This window comes from Rhamphochromis sp. 'chilingali', assembly GCF_963969265.1.
Source record: "Rhamphochromis sp. 'chilingali' genome assembly, chromosome: 16".
NCBI lineage: Eukaryota > Metazoa > Chordata > Actinopteri > Cichliformes > Cichlidae > Rhamphochromis > Rhamphochromis sp. 'chilingali'.
This window is the reverse complement of record NC_137943.1, coordinates 19,655,833-19,677,852: the sequence shown is the minus strand read 5'-3', so window position 1 is coordinate 19,677,852 and position 22,020 is coordinate 19,655,833. Positions and strand designations below refer to the sequence as shown.

The window sequence follows — 22,020 nt, the reverse complement described above, 5'->3', positions numbered from 1 at the left end:
ACCTTGTAGTACGCTTCTTTAAAGGACGGTCGATTTATTCCATGAAGGTAAAGTAGCCTCCAGACTTGATGATGTGCTGTTTTAATAATTTACTTTAAAACCGCCAGTTTCGCTACACGCATGCGCATTTCAATCCATAATTACCCAAGATGGCGGCGAAACGCTACAGTTTGCTGTAGTCGCTAGTTAGCGCATACCCAGAAAAAAATTACCAAACAAACCCAAAATTGGTTTTGTAACCAGCGGATAGACGGTAGTGTGGTTTAATACTAGCAGTTGGCGGTTGTGTTACAAAGGTTTTAAGTCGGGAAAATGAGCTACACAACGAAGGTGGTGCAGGTGACGAACGTGTCGCCGAGCACAACGTCGGAGCAGATGAGGACACTGTTCGGTTTTCTGGGAACCATCGAAGAGCTGAAGTTATTTCCGCCAGAGTAAGTTAAATAATTGTATGTGGGCTTATTAGCGGCTTTAATAGTGTAGTCACAGGCTGTTTGGTCGTGTTTCCTAGTAGACTCGGTAGACTGGTTAGCATGCACGCGTAGGTCCATGCTAACCAGTGACCTGGCCCGCAGTCTTTTATAATGTCTTTGTCTGGCCTCATGAACCACGCGTTAATCCTATTTATGTCTTTGATAGTCTGCTTATTTCCTAAACAGGGATAAAAACGTGTATTTAGGCTTAATATGTCCCCCTCGGTGTTTATTTGGGTCTTAATGTTACCGTAGTGTCTTGTTTTTCAAAGTATGTAAAGTCTCTTTTTATCAATGAGAGGAAATGCAGCAAAAGTGATTAATAATTAATATAAACACGCCCAAGTCGAGCTTGTGAGGAAGGGAAAAATTAGTTGTATTAACTTTAACGGTCTCTCCGATGTTTTGTTAGGGTTAGGATAACTCTACCCCTCCTTTCCCCAGTCGTTTTTATTATAATTGAGTCTTTCCAACAGTCCACAGTAAATTTTCTTCTAAAGTATACAGTCAGGGCCTGGGTACTTGTATTTATTTCTGTTTAAAGTGTATGTTATAAATCTGCTTTAAACTCTGTCTGCATATATTTGTTGTGTGTCAAATCCACACTTAAGTGACTAACACAGCATGTGGGTGCCACTGGACCACATCAGGTTGTCAGAACATTTTTCTCCAGCTGCTCCCTTTAGGGATCCACAGCTGACCATCTGCCTCAATCTCACCCTATCCCTAGCATCCTCCTCTGTCACACCAATCCTCTGCATGTCCTCCTTCACTACATCCATGAACCCCCTCTCTGGTTTCCCAATTTTCTTCCTGCCTGTTAACCCCATATTCAACATCCTTTGTCTAATATATCCACTGTCCCTCCTCTGGATGTGTCCAAATCATCTAATCCTTTTTTCCATGTGCTGTCCCTCTGATGTACTCATTTCTGATTTTGTCCATCCTGCTCACTCAAAGTCAAAGTCTTAACATCTTAGCGTCAGCCTCCTGTCTATTTGTCAGTGCCACTGTATTTAAACCATACATCATAGCAGGTCTCGCTACAGTTTTATGTACTCTTTCTTTCACACTCGCCACCATCCTTCTGTCACAAATCACCCTGACATTTGTCTCGATCCACTCCACCCTGCTCCAATCTTTTCTCCACCTCACTTGTGAACCGTTGATTTGGACGGTTGATACCAGGCATTTATACTCCTCTACCTTTGCTATTGCTGCTCCTTGCATTTTCAGTGTTACATCGGGATGTCAAAAGAGGCTGAAGAAAGCAATGTTTAGATTTTGTAAAAATGTTTTTTATTGCAGTTTATTCACGTCATTCTTCTTTACCACTTCTATAGTGATTCGCCGATGCCGGTGACATCCCGGGTGTGCTTTGTGAAGTTCCAGGAGCCAGAGTCTGTTGGTGTGTCTCAGCATCTGACTAACACGGTGTTTGTGGACAGAGCGCTGATAGTGGTCCCGTTTGCTGAAGGTTTGTATAAAAGCTCATTGTTGAATGAATTGTGATGGTGCAAGACTGTAAAAAGGTTGTTGTTGGTTTTTCCCGTCTCCTGTGAATTCACCCTGGCATGCTTATATGAGCTTTGTAAGATAATTTTGAATGAAAGTGGTATTGCCATTCTCCTCCCATGGCTCGTGTGTTTAAAGCAGACTTCTGCTGTCAGATTTGTGGTGAACTGTTTTAGCGCATTGCACATCTGTTTTAGCACAACAGCCCTTAAACAGATCTTTGTTACCTGGAGTTAAGTTGTTCGGGATATAGTGAGGTGTTTGTCTCTGACTAAAACAGTAATGTGCTCTGCGCTCAGAAAGTTCAGTGTACCAAACTCTGCTTTACACACCAGGACACGGACATCTGTGGGCACCACAGGCACGTCAAAGTTCAGAAGTGATGTACTTGAAATGCTTAACCAAATGCATTTTTATTCTCACCATATATTGGACTACCCCCTGTTAAACTTCTCTCTGTTATTTGTGTGTGTATGTGTGTGTGTGTGTATGTGTGTGTGTGTAATTTTTGTAGTGAAGAAGGCAAAAGCAGCCCCCTCGTTGATGGCTGAAAGTGGTCCTCTGCCTGCCAACAGGGAATTGTAGACATTTGCAAAGGCCAGCAAGCATACAAGCCCCACCACTCTCTCTCTCTTCTCATTTTGTCTCCTTTTTTTCTTTCTCTGCCTTATCTTTTTCTTTCCTTCTGTCTAAATTGTCTTTCCCAGGTGGTTTTGAGAATAAAGTTCAGATTTCTAGGGCATAACCTGAAACTGTGCAAATTCTGCACTATTTAACGACACTTTTGAGGGCTGCTTGGTCAAGTGTTTTATGGTTAAGAAACGGTTCCTTTGCAGATAAGGCTGCCTGTATTCATCACTTTTTAATGTCAACAAATCCCATGAAAACACAGAGGCCATTCAAGTCCACAGACTAGTAAATGCTTGTTTGTTCATTAGGGTAATTGCAGCTGATGCAGTTTATTTAGAGTCGGTGCCTCAGGCACCATCATGCTCTTTTAAAAGCTCACTAGCATACGCAAACAGATTTTAAACAACAGCTGGAAGTAGTCCCCAGCAGATGGACAGTTGTTTGAATAACACCACAGTACTTTACGTTTACTGTATGTTTTTAAAGAAACCACTTCGCCTTCTATAGAAGTCAGACAATATATTTCTGAAAGTTTTACACCTGATCAGCTGGAAATCTGTGTCGGAAATCTATGCTATCACATGATGTTATGATAACATAATAAAATACAGCCGCAAGTACGGCAGTTGGTCTGTTCAGCACCGCCGATTCCTCCTGTGCATTTCAGAAGTTGGAGGGAAAATATGTTTGCATGTGATTTAATAATGACCTAAACAAAGAACAGAGACCCAGGAGGGGGAAAAGATCCCCGAATTTTACACTTTTATATCAGCTGGGACTGCATGTAAAACACGGGGACATGATTACACAGTAATTTACACATAATGCTACAGCACTAGCATAAATGCTGGTAACGCAACCACTTGTGTAGGTTGTGTTGTAGCCCCACAGAAGTCTAAATCAGGCATGAGATGGTATTCACTAGATTTGTGGACAGTAACAAGAATATTTCCAGCCTCATCCTTTTTTAAAATGGCTTTAAAAAACATCAACTTGGGAGTGACACCAGTTATTTGGCTCTGGTGCAATAATTGTATATGTCAGGGGTCTGGGTTATTTTTTAGTTAATACAGAAACACACTAATGCCAAAGTAGCCTACTCTGCACAGAGTAGATTTAAAACATTTTTTTAACCTCACAATGTAATTTCAGACTTGACAAAGGGAAAACTAGTCAGTGATTTAATAAATACATGGAACTAAAACTCTCTGGTATAAATCCTCTGAGATAGGCGACCGACATGACGTAGTGTTGGTCCAGTATCCTCTTTAACAGTGGTTTTCTTTTGTTGTTGTGTTTTACAGTTCTTTTTCCTGGCTCAGCCAGTCCTGTATACCAGGCCCTGCTGAAAATACCATCCAACCGTTTTGTCTCCTGCAGCATTTTCTCTCTCCAGTGTGCTCTTGTGTTTAAGTGTTGTGTGTCTGTATTTAGGTGATGTCTCTTTGTGAATGGATTAAGTGTGAGATGATGATGATGATGATGATGAGCTATTTAAAAGATAAAATTGGAGGTATTTTGCATTTTAAAATAAACAGCCCACCATCCTCTGTCCAGGTTTGGTTAATTGATGCAGTGACAGGTAAGGATACTGAGATAATGATGCAGGCAGCATCTAGCCTGAATTTTGTTATTGCCATTTAGCATATAAACTACTTAATTCTCTGAAATGTGTTTGTGGTGAGTAGACGCTGATGGTTTGCATAGTGTTCTTGCCGAATCCCTAAAATTCTCTCTGTTGTGTGTGTATCTCAATTTTTCTCTGTGTGCTTTTAGTAGCGAAGCCGCCAACGTGAATCGCTTGTTTCAGTAAACGTCAAAAATGAAAATTGAGGGCACACCGAACTGGAGAAGCAGCTGTGCTTGCTAACGTTTGGTTCATGACTTAAAAAACACATTCAGGTGATCTATTCTTGGCAGTGTTCATTGGAGTAGTGTGATTTATTCCAGCAATAGTTAAGTCACTGCAATGATTATGTTGAATTAAGGGAACTCTTCTCTGATGTATGAGGTAAACATGTGAAGAAATGTGAACACTTTTCTTTTTTTTTTTTTTCTTCTCCAAAATGTCTTCTCTGTAGTGTGTGTGTGTGTGTGTGTGTGTGAGTGTGAGAAACCTTTCTTCTCTCCTAATGCCTTTTTCTTTATCCCTGTAGGATCTATTCCAGATGAGGCTAAAGCTTTGTCACTGCTGGCGCCAGCAAATGCTGTTGCAGGAATTCTGCCAGGGGGAGGCCTTCTTCCGATGCCTAATCCCATCCCCAATCCACCTGTAAGACCTCACTGTTTAACTGTGTTGGATGTTACATGGTGACATAACCAAAAGTCTTAACATTTTTGCTCTGACATGACAAAATGTAACTTGAAGCCTTTTTTTGAAAAAGTAATTATGCATTTAAAGACATACAGAAGCAGAGTGTAAGATAACATAAAAATACGACTCACAGATAAACTGGCTTTTGTTTATTTTTGTTTTAAAGTTGGATCATTTCAAAGTCCATCTGGTAGTTTGTATAGTTCTTTAAATCTGTTTTTTCTCCCTGTGTTGTATTTCTGTTTTTTTGGTTATTTGTAGGATTGTGGTAATGCAAAATTGTATTGTGCTCATTCACATCCTTTTAGTATAAATGGTTTGAAGCAGTCAGTCATGTTGCCGAGTTACAGGTCTCTTGCCAAGTTGTGACCAAGTAGTATCCTGTCTATGGTTTTCCTTCATCCACTCGCATATCCATCAGTTACTCCTTCGGCTCTGCCATGTTTCTGTCATTTCAAGTCGAAAGCGTATATCAGCATCGGTTAATGTACAGCGTGTCTGCTTACATCACATCTTTACATGCCTCGCTGGCCATTTACTAATGAGAGAAATTAGTCTCCTGCACATAAACAGTGATTTTTAGCCCAGTGTATCAGATAGCACCAATATAATTACATAAACACTTGTTAGGTGTTCGTATCTGGATATTCTTGGCCTGACATAAATTTGTTTATTCCAGCTTGCGAACCCCTTTGGTGCACCCAATATAGACGCAATGGCAGCGTTTGGATTCCCCGGAGCTGGTATGAATCCCCAGGTGAGAGGTTTTCTGAAATGGCAGTGAACGAAGTTGATGTTGAATGTTTTGAACTGACAGTCTTTATCCTCCCGTTTCCACACAGGCTGCTGATCAGCTGTTGAAATTGATGACGGATCCAAAGTAAGTCTCTTTAAAGATTCTTCTTTGAATGCTGTGCATTAGGGTTTGTTTTTTTTTTTTTGTTTTTTTTCCCAGGCACTGTAGAACAACTGAGGCACAGGAAAGAAGCAGTTGTTTGGTGTTTTGTAGTAATGAGTCAACTAATTAATATTTATTTGTTTAGACTGAATCCCCTGGCGGCTGGAATAAACCTGAATGCTGGGCTGAAGGCTGACGCAGCTAATAAAGAAATCGAAGAGGCAATGAAGAGAGTCAGAGAGGCCCAGTCGCTCATTTCTGCTGCTATCGAACCCGGACGTGAGTACATTAAAGTTCAGAAGCTCTTGTTGCTAGGATGTTGGCTTTGCGGTATAAAACAGTGTCTGGATTGTCTGCACTGCTGTCATTACAAACACTTATTAGGTCAGCTTACTTCCTCAGATGATTTCCTTGGCAGGTTTTCATGTTTGCAAATAGTTTGTTTTTGCTTTTGTTTTCAGTGTTAAGAAAAAACGTTTGTTAACCCTTTAAAACCGGACGGAGCAGGCACGCTCCGTTTTGCGTAACTATTCTTAAATCCCTGTAGAACCGGAACCACGTAAGCTAGCAATAATTTTTTTTGCACATGAAACCGGAGGAGTTGTACGTACTTCTTATGCTATCAGCTCGTCCTAGATTACGGTTTCCTTCCACATATAGTTTTGCAAAAAACAGCATAAAAAGCACTTGCAGCAACAAAAACATAATATTCCAGAAACACGCTTTGCCAATTCGATCAGCTGTTCATAACACTTCCTACGTTGGAATAGACGTCAGCGCGAACTATCGTATGTCCGCCATTACCTGGCTGAAACCGGAAGTGGCATCTTTTTTTTTTTTTTTTTTTTTTTTACCATTTCCTCTTTTTTGTTTTTTACCTTCGGGGCCTTATATGCCTATACTGGTGTTTTTAAAAGTCATGTTTGACTTCATGCTTTTCTGAATAGTTTCTGGGATGCTTAGAACTCAAATTGCACTGCTGGAAATGGTTTATTTTGATGCACGTGCTGTTTTCTTTGCAAATTTGCATTATAATATTTATTTTTGTTTTTCCAGCAGTATATAAAAATTGGTGTATCTCAAAAATAAAACTATGAAGACACTCAAAAAAACAATTTTCAATTTTTTGTAGTTTATTGCACTTTTTTGCAATTTATGTAGTTATTATAGACTTAATGCTTACATCTCATTAAAATTTGGGCTATAACGGTTGTATTGATGTATAGCAACTTGAAATGCTCTCAAAAATGGCACTACAGCATGTAAAAATATAAAGATAACTCTGGCGGACTTGGTTCTATGGTAGGTCTTAAAGGATAAAACACAGAGTACTGGAACTTGACCTGTATTTCATTTTCCTGACGTGCAGATAAGGAGACAAAGAAGAAGCGCTCTCGGTCCAGGTCCAGATCCAGAAGGAGGAGGTCCCGATCGCATTCAAGACACAGGTGATTTACTAAAACTTATCATCTGCAGAGCTGAGATGAGGAAACTTTGTATTGTTTGTTTTCACATGAACAGCAAAGTTAAATGTTGTGAATGAATGGTTTCAGGCGAACCAGAAGCAGGTCGAGGCGCAGATCCAGATCGAGAAGCAGAAGACGCTCCAAAAGCCCGCGCAAGAGACACACCCACTCTAGAGACAGAGGGAGGAGATCTCCCAGCAGATCCAGGTGTGCTAACTGTGTAAAAACCTGTCCTCGAACCTGTACTCTGAGGTCTGCAGCTGGGAAACCTGAGATCTAAATCTATATGCATGTTTTCTTTTTATCTACAGAGAGCGAAAGAAAGAAGATGCAGGGAGAAGGAAATCCAAAACACCACCCAAAAGCTACAGCACAGCAAGGAGGTCACGCAGTGTGAGCCGGTGAGTACAGCCAAGGTCTTCAGCTGACAAGTGCTTGAATTCTATTCTGGTAAAGACCTTTTAATATTAAGAGAATTTAATGACTGTTCTATGGTCAGATTTACCAAAGTACAAAATCAACAGGAACAGAATAGTTAAACGTACGTTTTTAAGTATAGTACTTCCCTAATCACGATAAAGCTGCTAATGCTTTAACAGGAAATAAGATTTAATGCATATGACAGTTATTAATGAAATACTAGATTTTTGGTTTTCAGTCAAATGTATTTATTTCAGCTGCTTCTAATATCCTGCGTATGTGCAAAACTTAAATTATTTTGTTCTGTTTGCAGGAGACGCAGGAAAAGTCGCAGCGCCAGCCGTTCTCCTAAGAAGTCTCCTAAAAGGAAAAATTCCCCGTCTCCATCTCCTCGAAGGTTGTCTGATGTGTTTAATACCTTCTGGCTGCACTGAATGTGTATTTTTTTTTTTTTAAAGGAGAAGTAAACATATATCCATTACTAATCTTATTCTGGACTTTTCACTTTCCATCCTGTTCAGACACAAAAAAGAGAAGAAGAGGGAGAAGGAAAGGGACCGGGACCGTAGGAGCGATAAAGAGCGCGGCCGTGAAGAACGGGAGCGCTCCAGCAGCAAGAAAAAGAAGAGTAAAGACAAAGAAAGGGAACGTGACCGGAAATCAGATGCAGAGAAAGATGTTAAGGTTGGTGTGTTGTGGTTTTGGACCCTGTGAGCATCACTCTTCTAATGTTAGCCAGTCGGAGGGAGTTTGTACTTTTTTACTTTTTTTTTCGAGGTGTCTCATGCATCGGCTTCTTTTCCCAGATCACCAGAGACTACGATGAGGAAGAGCAAGGATACGACAGCGAGAAGGAGCGAGGCGACAGGAAGGACTCGGACGATTCTGCTTTGTCTCCTCGGTCGGTAGAAGGTAATGGCACAGCACGTTCCGCGAAGCAGGCCAAAGTTAACGGTGCCGATGATCGCCACGAAGAGGACATGGACGTCAGTGACTGACTCGTCCGTCCCGTCCTTTCCCACATTCTCCCTCCATGTTGGTTGTGAAAAAGCTACATCTTTCCCCCCTTCCTACTGGGCTGAATCTGAAAATGTGAATTGTTTGAAATGTATCAGTTTCTGTCACAGGAGGGAAGCGTGCCCTTTTGCAAATGTTTGATGCTAAAAATCGTCTGCCCTGACATTTTTCTCGGTTTGTCACATTTACTGTAAGTGGTCTTTCTGCTCTTTGCTGCTACAGATGTAATAGATTACAACTGGAAGTAGGCTTGCTTTGCGTTTCTTTAGCTTGTGTTACCAGATTTCTTTTTTTATTTGTCTTTACATATGAACCTTTTTCATTTCTGTTGTGTGGGGTGGTGTGATGCACGGGTCTCTTGTCTTCACCAAAAATGCAAGCTTCTTAGCTTAGCTTCTTGTTATCTGAGAGTACTGATTGTTTTATCAAGGATTTCTTTTATATATTAAAGCTTATTTAAAGAGCTAAGACTGTGAAAATTTATAACTTCCACCTCAGGTTGGGGGGGCTAATGATACAGATATGAAAATCCTCACATCTGGTTTAAAAACACTTAAATCACAGACATGGTTCAGCTGTTTGATCACAGAGACAATTTTGCCTTCAAACTAGTCAAAGGCAGATGCGCCTAAATTAGTAATGCTAACCTTTGGCATCACGTAGGTCCAGTGCAGCAATACTACATAAAGTCTTTATTGGCATAAAACTAATGCTGATGGAGGATTTCTAAACATAAATTTTCCAGTTCAGTTAGATCATTTTACATGTGGGCCACATATAGCCCACTTTGATGTGAAGTGGGCAGGACCATTTAAATAAAGTTGTGTAATTATAAATTTAGAACATATGGTTTTCATGAATTCACAGAAAATGCTTGTGTACTTCGGTGTCGTGGCTTGATCAACAGGAAAAGCGGTAAAACCGATGATAAGACAGGTAAAAGTTGAAAATCTAAGCATACCTTCACATTTTCTTAAGCTCGGCCAGAATGGAGTCTTTGCTGGGCTAATTCTGGTCTCTGGGACTTGTGTCTAAAACCCTAACTTGGACTAATCTGGCATAGGTTTCTAGACATTTAGGATGTTGAATATATTAAATCTTTCATATTAAAGTGAAAAGAAGCCCAGGCTCTGAGAAATTAAATATTTTTCAGATAAAATGACGAGTTTTATTTTCCAATGTCTGCACTAAACACTGAAGCCAAACGGACAGTGCTCTGCTAGTTTATTGCGTCTTCACACACTGACGATAAATCAGGGGAAATTTTATCATCTTTAGTATCTTGGGATAAAACCAGCTCTCCCTTCTTAGCCTCACCTCTTTAATAAACAGACTACAATATTGTCTTGAAGCATCGCCAGATTTGACCTAAAATACCCACTGAAGCGATAAGAATCCCCAATATATCAAAATATTTGTCCACCCCTCTGGAAGCCTCATAAAATTTTTATTACAAACACGCAGTCAGTTGAAAGATGATGCTGGTGCTTTATTTAAAGGGAAGTGAAGTAGGTATGGTTGCAGTACATATTAGCTGAAGCCAGACAGCTCAATGGATCAGATAATGTCTTATCTGGAGAGTTGAGAGATCCAGCAACGATCAACTTCACAGCTTAGTTCCCTCTACTTGCATTTATATATGTATACATATAGATATATATATAAAAAGATAATCATATGCAGACAACAATCAAGGAGAATTTATAAGCACTAAAACATTTTCTAAGAGTCAGTGTTCTAATTTCCAGTTTCTCCTTAAGTACCAGCCAGCCAGCAGGTAGTAGAACAGAGAATATACCTTTAAAGAAGCATGTGATCCAGGAGGCCAACACAGCCAGAGCATGCCTTAAATATACTTCTTATCAGTGCAGTGTTAAACTAAGAACAGTTTACCTGATATCTCACCTGGCTTCTCCCATTCACAAACGTACACACAACAACCCCTGGTACAGTACAGTTACTCACTCACACACTGAGCACATACGATCACGACAGACATGGAGAGACAGCCGAGAGGTAACATGAGCTAACCTGAAGATGCAGGAGACTGCGTCCCTGCGCAGGGAAAAGGCTCGGATATCGTACTGTAACAATGGAGGTCTTCTTTAATGCTAAACCTTATCCCAGCTGGTTAAAAACATTCTTAAGTACCGGAAATGTATTGCTACACAGTGTTACTCATTTGAGTCCATCTCTCTCTATATATTATAGATAATATATAAATGAATATTAAGCACAGTTTGAGGATATAGCTATATCTGCTATTCTTTTTGTTGTGAAGTACAGACGTGAATTATTTACAAACGAGGGTGTCAGTGCACTTTCAAGAATGGGAAGTCAGTTCTCTGTCCTTGAAGATGAGGGGAAATATTTAAATAGTGACGATGAAGTCTGACAGCTTTCAGAGTAGAGAACAGCAGCATGGAGCAGTGGGTTTAACTGCTCTGTTGAACAGCGAGTACAATGAAAGCTATCATCGATTTCACAAAAACGGCTCCCGAAGCATCTACATGTGAGGTGGCGCTCTAACACCTGCTTGCATTGATTTGCTTTGGATCCATCAGCCAACAGAGCAACTGATCACTAAGACCGGCCCCCACCCGCCCCTTCCTTTTCACAGCTAATAAATACAGAATAAAACAACACAATATTCCTTTTTTTGTCTGCACTCCCAAACTTGCTGGCCATATCCCCGTTTACAGATCAGAGGTCTGGGAAACGACTGGGATCTTCTTTGTAATCGGCGGGGATGAAGAAAATGGACTCTTCGAATTCGTCGTAACGGAATTCCTGAAAGGTGACGGTCGCTGTGATCGTGGGGAAGACGGGGATGTCTGTGAGGCAGGAAACACACGCAAAAAAAGGTTATTGGTGATCCTGCTCCTGAAACTCATCTACTCACAGGAATGCAACGACAGGTCGCTTCACATACCGAGTTTGACAGGAAAACCAGGCGGAAGTTTCATCTGGACAAACTCTCTGAGTTTGTTGAAGTGCTTGAACGGAGCTATGACCTCCAACACATTCAGTAATCTGGAAGCAGAAGAGAGTAAATCAGAACCTCACAAATTCTTACAAAAATAAATAAAAAATTAAAACGGATTCAATGCAATTCGAGATTTTGACTGAATTGCAAATCTTGGTAGAGGTTCAGCCACTTTCTCCACTCGACCTTCAGCACACACACACACACACACACACACACACACACACACACACACACACACACACACACTTTCAAGTCATTCTAAGTGGTGATCCTCTGAATTTATTATTCATAACAGACAGATTCACATTTGATCACGATGTCATATGAAAGGCAGATTTTGCCTGGTTTGCTGTAATAACTTCGCCTGCTGATACAAGATTTCTTCGTCATTTCAAAGTTGCAGTCTTTGCGTCGCGCTCCTAAGCGGCATTCTAAGGAAAGAACATTTCCCCTTTAAAAGAAATATTCACTTGCTTTGTCTAAATGAAACTATTCCAGCATCAGCATTAGCTCTAAATGACCCTTTGATTACACCCGAGCTGAAACTAGATCACTTAAATAAATTTAAAAACAACAAAGTGATGCCAGTATGAACAAGAAAGGTAATCCTGTAAAATGAACACAAAAATTTAAAGATCTTATATATTTATGGACTTTATATTTCAGGTTAACAATTTCCATATATTATATAGTTTCATATAACACATAAATAACAAGAGGATAGTTGATACCGGCTATCTGCCGATATGCCGTGATCGGCATTTAAAAAGTAAAGGGAAGGCGGGAGAAATAACCTTTAAGCATGCTATGAGTGTTGATGTTTCATAGTTTCTCCACTAGAGGGCCTTCTGCAACTTCCCTGTTGGCAAGACGAGAAATCCATGACTTGTCGCAATAATCTTCTTATCTTGTCATTTTATCTTAGTAAGGACTAATAAAAAATAAATAAATAAATAAAAATAATAGAATGCTTTGTGTTTAATGTCTGAAAGAAATATAAAAAAAATATCGTCCTATATATCGGATTTTTTTATTACAAACTATCAGCCTTAAAAATTCTACATCGGCCTGGCTTTAATTTCTGTGAAGTACTTTTTTGTGCTGAAGTCTAAGGAATGTTAGACTTCCAGACTCAGGAAGTTATTTGTGCATACTAACTCATTTTTAGGACAAACGCACGATAATATAACACAATTTAACAGGTAGTAAACGCTCCCATTTTATTTACCCCTTCATTCATTCATGCACATATCAACTTTACCTCACTTCCATGTGTGGCGGTAGCTACAAGTTAGCCGTCCAGGTCTTTTCGCTTTCATGACTAAAACTGCCTTTCATGTAAAAGTTAAACCTAAAACACTGGAGTGACACTGATGGCTGCCCGTGATGATAATAAATCAGTTTCTGTGAACCCCCAAACCGATTCACAAGAAAATAGTCCAGTGTTTTATTTCATCAATCACACAAATCACACACACATGCAGTTTAGAGTGAAAGGTAAGCGGGCTGGGGAACTACCAGCACCAAGGCTGGAAATGATGCAAGAAGTGCAAAAGGTTTATCGTACAAATTATATTATTTATCATCAACAACTAGAGCACTGTCTATTTTGGGTCATTATGACATTAAAACCGAAAACGATCAAATACTAAACATAGCATATTAAACATTACAAAGAAAAATATGCAAAGGGGAAAAATTACATTAAAAAAACATTAGCTCTGATAAAGAGAGGTTTTTATTGCTGTCTCCATTAAGGTTCATTCAGTAGACAAGATAAAGCAATTTATTGCCTTTACTAAGTTCCCGTAATATTTAAACCCGAGCCACATCCCGCCTGAATCCCAAATGAGGGCAACGTGAAATGATCTTTTAAAGTGCTGGATCTTTTTTTATTAGTTCTTTCGTACACAGTCGCCAAAAGACTACTTGTGACCGCAAACAAAACCAGAACAGAAGGGGGGGGGAGCTGGGAACGTGCAGCAATAACACTGAAACCAGTGCTTCTTAGACATGAAACATGTAGTTGATTGATGATGGAATTAAAAGCCAACTTTCTGATGCACAAACATGCAATGCACTGAAAGGATGGTTTTGTTCATTACATCCCAAAGACAATAAAGTATCTTTGGGATTAAGATGATTCCAAAGAGTTCCTGAAGAATTTCCTGACACATACAAAACAGTTTATCAAGGATTCACACCTTGGCTCATCTGAACACTTGCATGATTAGTAGAGGGACAACAATCCTCAGGACAAACCCCAACACCTGTTAAATACCTGGGAGCCTCCCATCAGTGGCTTTAGAGCTAATTAAGCCTCTTGAATGAGACGTGAAAGTTTCACAGACTAAAAAGAAGAACCTACACTGACTTAACCAAGTCAGATAAAATATTTTTTGGGGAAAAATCTTTTCCAAAATTTATTATCAACTCTTGGAAAAAAACAAGGTTTAAAATATATATATATATATATATATAAAAAAAAAAGATTTAAAACTGAAAAACTCTTATCAGCCAGGCCCATCATTTGGCCCGACTCTGAGAACAAGTCTCGACACACGAAAGCCTTGCAGCTCCAAGGTTACAGGTGCATACAGTAAGGCATGAAAAGAAGCGAATAAGAAATTTTAACTTCAAACAAACCGTGCCGGGTTCCCATGGTGGCCAAGCTGAGCAAAAGAACATTTTTGGTGAGGGTGGTGAAGGTGGGGGAGTGTTTGAATTTTGTAATCTTCTCATCAGTGGCTCTCTCCCACAACCAGTTGAAGCCCTTTTGTCTACCTGGCCCAATTATCTGATGTGATTCATCTCATCTCTGCACTACCCTTTTCTAGTATCCCAAGTGTATCCACCCAGGCTCAATCTGCACAGAAAGCTTCGCAAATAGATCTAAGGAGCAAGGGATGTACTTACGACTCAATGCCTAGAGGGAAATCCTGGCTCATGGCTACAGTAGCTTTGAAGTTCTTCTTGCTTTCCTTACAAACAAGCTCTCTGCCAAGATGAGGTGGCCTGAAGGTGAGAAGAGGCACAGACGAACACAAAAAGATGTTATTTCACACTCAGCAGTTATACATATTTTCTTCTACCTGCCCTGAATAAATTCCTAATTACAGTGAGGACTGATGACATCGTAGAAAACACAAGGTGCTTACTTTCCGTGCTCCGCGGTTATGTACTCCTCCCATGAAATTGTATTGGGTGCTGGAGCTGTGAGGGACTGCCTTCTCACGGGCTGGAGGGCAGAAAAACATCCGTCAGTGTTAGCACCATTCACCGCTGGCGGATGAAGCCACGGCCCTGAATTCTTTCCTTCTCACCTCAAAACTCTGCTCACTGATGCTGCCTCCTTTACTTAAGCTCTCCATGATGGCTTTGTTCCTCAGGATGTCTTCTTCACTTAGGTGCTCCCGCCGTTTCCTTGACTCCAGCACCAGACCGTTCACTGCATAGAAGTCAGCCAGGAAGTTTCCAACTCTCTCCTGTACAGGAAACAAACAGATGGTGCCATACTTCCAATGCAACAGCAGTAAAAACAAAATTTCAAACTTGGGATGTGCTGCACAGGCTGTATGGAGGATCAAAGTGAGGCTTGTGATGCCTTCAAGGGGTCATGAGGTAAAACCTAAGGGCTAAGTATGTTTATTTCCCACTGTTGTAATGTGGTTGCTCAGTTTTCTCCAGAATACTGTAGGATTTTTAACCTTACACTATAAAACGCCTCGAGGCAACTGTTTTTGTAAAATGGGAAAGGTCCCGGTGCTTAAAAACCCCAAAGTTCCTTTAATATGTTTTTTCCCCCCTTCTTCCTCCTAATGTTGTCCCATTTCTTTTAATGGATTGGATTTATATAGCGCTTTTCAAGGCACCCAAAGCGCTTTACAATACCACTATTCATTCACTCTCACATTCATACACTGGTGGAGGCAAGCTACAGTTGTAGCCACAGCTGCCCTGGGGCAGACTGACAGAAGCGAGGCTGCCATATCGCGCCATCGGCCCCTCTGGCTTTTGCTTTAACCATACTGTGAAATAAGCCTTACTGTTTTATCCTCTCTGAAGAGCCAGCCGATCTGACTACGGGAGAAAGTGATGGACTTGGTAGAAAGGGTTGCAGAGTAGACGTCGCTGCTCATCAGAATATCCACCTCCTCTTCTGTCTCCATCTCTGACTCCTTGGGGCAAAAACACTGAGTCAACTTCTTGCTGTTCATTTCTTTCACATCTTTCTGATAACATGATGTGAAACAGAGATCTCCTTATGCCCCCCCAGTTACCTCGTGGTGTATTCTTTGGTACACTTTTGCTTCATTGTCCAGAACCACAAAGGACTGGGACGGTGCGGCATCGCCGTTGAAAATGAAGCTAAGATCGCCGCGCTGACATTTCATATCGGTGAAGTCTATGAGAGTGGTGTCAAGTCTAAATCAAGAGAGAGGAGGAAGAGTGTGTGAAGATAGTTACGTCCTACTTTTCAGAGCTAAAAGAAGTTCTCGACCTCAATAGGAAACATGCTACATTAAACACACAGTGGTGTAGATGGGGGCAGACTTTAGCTAGTATTTATATCTTACCTGATATTGATGCCCTGCTTGTAGATTTTACAGGCATCGGATGGCAGCATCCGGGACAATAAAGGCACTACAACAGATGAGACGTGCATTTATTCAATAGTGACTTCCTGCTGTGTTCGCACTTAATGGAGGGTTTTGGGTGAGGTTACAGCTCCGGAAATTTTCAAAGGATTTAAAAATCAAGAGCAGCCTCAAACTATTACACGCTGTAGCTGTGTGTGAGAATATGTTGCAGAAAATTTCACATTTGTGTGAAAGTTAAAACTCACCCCAGCTCTGAAAGTCCCAGTGCAGCTCCAGATAAAAGTCACCGAGCTGCACCAAAGCATTCAAACACATCAAAAGGTCAACGCACAACATAACAGAAAGTTCAGATTATACGTGCATCATCACTTGATATTGCATGCTCACGGGTAATCAGCAGACATTTAACCAAATCAATACAGAGAAGGTTTTTCAAACTTTATGGGACTAAAGGTTTAACGATGTCAGTGGAAAACCTGAGTTTGTCATCACAGTGTTTAAATGAGTCTCACCTCTCTGAGAGCTTTGAGTAATTTTGGCCTCTTGTCCTCCACACTCTCCCTCGACTGCTGCTTTAGTTTCCGCAGTATTGCTGTGACTGGGGGGAGACAACAGGGATGGATCATAATGGATGTGTATTATAAAAATGTGGTATGACTTTCAAACTCATTTTTTACATTGTGTGCCACATACAGGCCTCTGTGATCTTAAGTGGGCCGGGCAGGCGAAACTGTCCTTTCTGTCAGCGTAAAGATGTTTAGCTACACATTAAACCCCTGAAATATCTTAATATAAGAAAAAGCAGTGGCAATTTTAACAGCATGTCTCAGTTTTTCTAAATGATTTCATTGTTCAGCTATTACTTAATTCCTCTGGTTTGCATGAATGGTCATAAGGCTATCTTTACCAAGACTGTAAAACATATAAAAATAAAGTTAAAGGTCCCCAAAATGTATGCCCTCCTTCACATTTTCAGCCTGCCAGTGGGCCAGACTGGAGTCTTTGCCAGGCCGATTCTGGCCACCTGGCCTTATGTTTGACCCCGATCTAAAGTCACAACTGTGCATTTTAACAGGAGCTGCTGAGTGCATGTTATTAATACATTTTTAAACCCCTAAAGCATGAGTATTGGCACAAGCCACAAATATTTTATGGTGGTCACCCTCTCTTCCAGCATTTTCAGATGACCTTTCGCGCTGAGGGAGATATGAGTGCCAGGATATGCATATTTCACAACCAGTCCACAGGACTGAACTCTGTCACCCAAACCCCGACACACTGATTGCCACAACGCGTCAGTTAAAATTGTGTGATTTTCATAGATTATTACATAACACAAAAACACTGAATCCCACCCAGCTTTATATAATTTATATAACTGTGCAGACACCACAGCCGTGTTTGGATCGGCTGATGTAACCCGTTGGCTCGTGAAGTGCACGACTTCCTCTCACAAACTGACCAGCGTCCTCTCAATGATACCAGAATGAACCACAAAAAAAAAAAGAAGAAAAAAAATTATATCTCAGCATATCTCACACGTATCCTTGGTTATTTCAGCCAGGGGAAATATTAGGCAGAAAATAGACGTGACCGAGGAGAGAAGTGCTGACGAGGCACACGCTGCTGCACTCGGGTAGTTCATAATCGCACGTCCAGATAGCGAGCTGCTGACACGATGGGCACATGTGTAAAAGTGAAAGCTGATGACCAATGATAAGACTGCAGTGCTTTGTGACAAGCTATAACACACACAAATAGACACTTGACATTTGGCAAACCCCATTATTATTCCTTGCTCTCTGTCTCTCTTTAACACCAGCTGTGCACCGGCTGTAATTTAGCCAAAGATTTAAATCTAAATATCCTTTGTCACTGGATTATGAATTTCTATGCATGGTTTAAATGCACCCGGCCCCCTCTCTGCCCCTCTGCCACCCCTTCACCCTTGTGAGTGATGTGACCTTCTCAAAAGCAAAGCTCCCGGTCCCAGTCCCAAGACAGCCTGCCACAGCAAGCACAGAGAGCCGAGACGCATACTAACAAGGCTGAGGGTCATTATTCAAACTACCAGGCCTCAAACGCTTTGTCGCAGGCTGTGTAAGAAAATGATGCTCATAGCTCACTCGTATCATCTATAGAGCCAAAAGCAAGAACTAAAAATGTGCAGCTCAGCACAGCTACAGAAACTAAAATAAATTATTTACTATTCAGCCCTTTTAGCAGACAATTTATATGTTACTTTAGCTTGAACAAATCGCACTAACTTAACCCAAAACCTACAAGGACAGAGGAGCGAATATATCTCCAAAGCATTAGCTGGGACCTTTTACATGTCATTTGACCTATTTCACTAGATGTCGAACCTAAAAGCGGTAGCATCGTTAAGCAGGGCAGTGGCAAGCTTTAAGCTTGGGGCTAACACTAAGCCATTGCTAAGGCAGTGTTCCAGCCCATCTGGATGGTGAGTGCTCAGAGAAAATCCCCACCATAGCTTTTTAGATGGGATGGCCAGACAGCACTTGTTGTGGTTAAACACTTACATGACTAACAAATGATCCTTTGAATACTAACACTTATCTCATTACCTTACGACAATACTGGAGGAGACAATTTGCTAGAAATTCTACATCTTCAGCCTTATTACACAAGTTTTATTTGTCAAAAAAAAAAAAAGAAACACTGATCTAACCCTCATTTAATGTAGACATGTTCTCTGAAACTTAAGATTTCATCTATAATCAGAGTAACTCATTTGATTCCTGATGCCAGTGCAAAGCATGTGGGGAAAGAAAATCCAACCAAAACACTGCAGCTATCAAGCTGATGTTCAGTAACACCACTACAATATGAACATTCATACAGAACACCTTCCCAATTACCGATATGACTGAATAACCCACAAATACTGTCTAAAGAACACATTGTATATCTATATAACCCTCAGATAGGCAGAACTCAGCCTAACTGTCAAAACAGGGAGTGTGTATGATTGCAGGTGTGACACTGAGATTGCAACAAACAGATCCAAATATGAAAAGCTCAAGTCAGTCTACAGCTATTCAGAGTAGTTTTAGGCTTACTCATTTGCCTGTCGCCGTAGCTGATGGCTTCTGCTAGAGGACTCCATCCCTGTGCATTTTTTATCTTTACAGGTGCATTATGGGCCAACAGGAGGAGAGCGCACTCTGAAAAGGAGGAAAAAGAGAAGAAAACAACCAAACAATGAGTGACAAATGTGATTAGTTCTACAGTTCTGTTACTGCTGCACTATCACTACATGCATTGTTATTAGAAACAATTTTAATATTTGCAAAAGGCCACTATATAGTGTTCTGCACATGCTCAAATTGCGCTCATTTACAGGACCATGATTTGAAGGGTTGGTAAAACGGGTTTACCCACAATAATGTTTCTCATGCTGTATACTGCTGCAGCACTCTGTGGACTTCCTGACTAAAGTGCTTCTCTTTAAGGATCCTCTCCCAAAAAAACCCAAAACAGTTTGCTTTAATCGGTGAGCTGGCCTGACAACATGTTTAGAGCTGTGGGTGCTGAAATCACACCACAACCATTGCCTTTAACTTATGTGAATGTAATCTCATCCATTACAATGTCAGGGTTTTAACAGCAGAGAGCAGCAGGTTCAAAAATGGCTCGAAAGCGACATGTGGTTGATATTAGTCATAACAGGCTGTGTTTGTGTCACTGTTTGACAACTGAAATAACAAAGTGTACATCAGAGCAGCTTCAATTTAGAGTAATTTCTATAAAGACAGTGCATGGGCGCAGAGAGAGCAGGAGAGAAGCAAACAGATGGTAATGCTGGCCACATTAGAGACAGACACATGCTTACGCTAAACATTTCCTGCATGTCGGCGGAGTTGCCATAAAAACTAAAAGTAGTACACTTGGTCTTCAGTTACTCAAATGACAGGAGTGCATGAAGACTCTTGACTTTACTCATTCCTACAGTTATACTTGGCAGATTTGGCTCTAGCAAGGAAATAATGGCAGACTGTGAAACAGCTGTCTGCATCTGGATTAAGTTGAGGCAGCTGTTCTGTCTTCATTTGATGGCATGCCAAACTAGGCATCAGACAGCCACTTTGTTAAACAGTGAAGTAGGTACGGGGCAGCTGTGGCTCAGGTGGTAGAGCGAGTTGTCCACTAATTGCATGGTCGCCAGGGCAAGAAACAAATTCTTTTCTAATAGTTCAGTTTAATCTGTATCAAATTAAGGTTTCAGGACTAGAGGACTTTGCGTGGTACACAGACTACAAAGAGCTTTGAGTCAAATTTGTGTTATAATTGACACATAAATGAAATTGTGTCTCTGTGCCCATAAATTGGCTTCTTTGTATGCAATTACTGATATATGTGGATTTCTCTGAGCCTAACTAATGTGTCATACCAAGATTATGTTATCGCTGCTCTGCAGAGGTCAGATAAGACAGGGTTATGCGCACAAAGGGTATGTGGGCTATTCCAACACAGGAATAGGGAACTGCTGCGTTCAAAGGGGGCTTTTAATGAGGATTCAAAATACTCTTTTAATAAAGCCATGTTAGGCCACGGAGAGCACGGCAGATTTAGTCAAATTTCCTGGGCTTAAGCAGATACTGGAAGATTACTTTTTCAGAGTGCTCTTGGTAATTTTGTTTAATCCAGTGCAAGGCAATAATAATAATAACAATTTTAAAATGAGGTTATTTCATTTTACTACTCTATGGTTCAGCATTACCTTTGTGGCCCAACATGACAGCCAAGTGAAGAGGTGTGTTTCCTGGAATTAATAAAATAAACACATCAAGTAAATATCAGCCTCTAGCACAAACACTGTAAATGGAAATGGAAACATGACAGCAGAAAGCTTACCATGCACATCCTTCTGGGAGATGCTGTGGGTCCTGATGAGAGAGGAGAGCCTACGCACATCTCCCTTAAACACGCATTCATGCACAGGGAACTCCAAGTCGTCACTGGTCAGGATTATTGGGTTCTTGTTGTTGTCGCTGACAACTGATGAGTTACCGTTGATGTTGTTGGCATTGAGCTGCTGCTGTTGTTGTGCCGAGGTTTTGATTGACTTCTGGAAAGCCTTGTTGGACTTGAAATGCTTACCGGTGCCGTTAGAGATAGTCCCGTTGGAGGTCTCATCGTACGTGTCCATTATCTCGTCATTTTTGTTCGGTTTCTTGTGGTCCTTTCTCATGGTGCGTATCTTCTCACCTGTCATGATGTCTATCGTGCGGTAACTGGTGAACTACACACGAGGCTAACGTATGGTGAAGATGCGATATGGTAGTGGGCATTAGCAAAAACTCCACAAATATGAAAAATGCTCAGTCCTATTAGAAATTTTGAGCTAACGGCGACGCTTTTTCGCAACGCTTCTGTTATTAAAATAGCGGTACGCGGTTCCTAGGACACGTTAGCTAGCTGCAAGAAAATGAATATGGTTTGATTTATCTATGGGTGCGGCGATGAAAACAAAAAATAATGACAAACATTAAAAAAACCACACACACAAACAATGAATCGGGATAATAAGAAAGAAGAGCAAACGACTACATCGTTGTCTCTTCTACCGCGTCTCTCGGATGCAGGTTTTAAAACGGTATCGACGCTTTGCGGCTGAATTCAGGAGAATCGGGCGATACAACAATACTGAGCCTCAGCTAACATCTCTGCTAA

General features: G+C 40.8%; 2 protein-coding genes across 2 annotated transcripts; one reads left to right on the top strand and one right to left on the bottom strand.

Moving 5' to 3' along the window:
- The first annotated feature begins 153 nt into the window (after positions 1 to 153).
- LOC308412465 (uncharacterized protein) lies at positions 154 to 9,201 on the top strand. The gene is made up of 12 exons (XM_080906838.1): positions 154 to 434; positions 1,817 to 1,950; positions 4,775 to 4,890; positions 5,612 to 5,689; positions 5,775 to 5,812; positions 5,976 to 6,109; positions 7,200 to 7,278; positions 7,384 to 7,503; positions 7,608 to 7,697; positions 8,030 to 8,113; positions 8,238 to 8,400; positions 8,523 to 9,201. Exons 1-12 carry the CDS (start codon positions 313 to 315, stop codon positions 8,712 to 8,714), a joined length of 1,350 nt encoding a protein of 449 aa, XP_080762964.1. The 5' UTR covers positions 154 to 312; the 3' UTR covers positions 8,715 to 9,201.
- A 1,000-nt stretch (positions 9,202 to 10,201) lies between these two features.
- Positions 10,202 to 22,001, bottom strand: LOC308412464 (ankyrin repeat domain-containing protein 13C-like). The gene is made up of 13 exons (XM_080906837.1): positions 21,202 to 22,001; positions 21,068 to 21,109; positions 19,407 to 19,511; positions 16,836 to 16,921; positions 16,569 to 16,614; positions 16,300 to 16,366; positions 16,003 to 16,147; positions 15,769 to 15,900; positions 15,046 to 15,207; positions 14,881 to 14,960; positions 14,639 to 14,737; positions 11,666 to 11,766; positions 10,202 to 11,567 (listed from the first exon to the last, which is right to left on the bottom strand). The coding sequence occupies exons 1-13, from the start codon at positions 21,560 to 21,562 to the stop codon at positions 11,437 to 11,439; spliced, it is 1,557 nt and encodes a 518-aa protein (XP_080762963.1). The 5' UTR covers positions 21,563 to 22,001; the 3' UTR covers positions 10,202 to 11,436.
- Between the last annotated feature and the right edge of the window lie 19 nt (positions 22,002 to 22,020).

What these genes read in the sequence shown, in the direction of transcription:
- LOC308412465 (XM_080906838.1), top strand. Translation starts at nt 313, where the DNA reads ATGAGCTACACAACGAAGGTGGTGCAGGTGACGAACGTGTCGCCGAGC. An exon ending in CGATCGCATTCAAGACACAG is followed by an intron (nt 7,279 to 7,383) that starts GTGATTTACTAA and finishes GAATGGTTTCAG; the next exon opens with GCGAACCAGAAGCAGGTCGA. An exon ending in AGATCTCCCAGCAGATCCAG is followed by an intron (nt 7,504 to 7,607) that starts GTGTGCTAACTG and finishes TTTTATCTACAG; the next exon opens with AGAGCGAAAGAAAGAAGATG.
- LOC308412464 (XM_080906837.1), bottom strand. Translation starts at nt 21,562, where the DNA reads ATGACAGGTGAGAAGATACGCACCATGAGAAAGGACCACAAGAAACCG. An exon ending in TACTCAAAGCTCTCAGAGAG is followed by an intron (nt 16,615 to 16,835) that starts GTGAGACTCATT and finishes GCTTTGGTGCAG; the next exon opens with CTCGGTGACTTTTATCTGGA. An exon ending in TGGTTTTCCTGTCAAACTCG is followed by an intron (nt 11,568 to 11,665) that starts GTATGTGAAGCG and finishes CCTGCCTCACAG; the next exon opens with ACATCCCCGTCTTCCCCACG.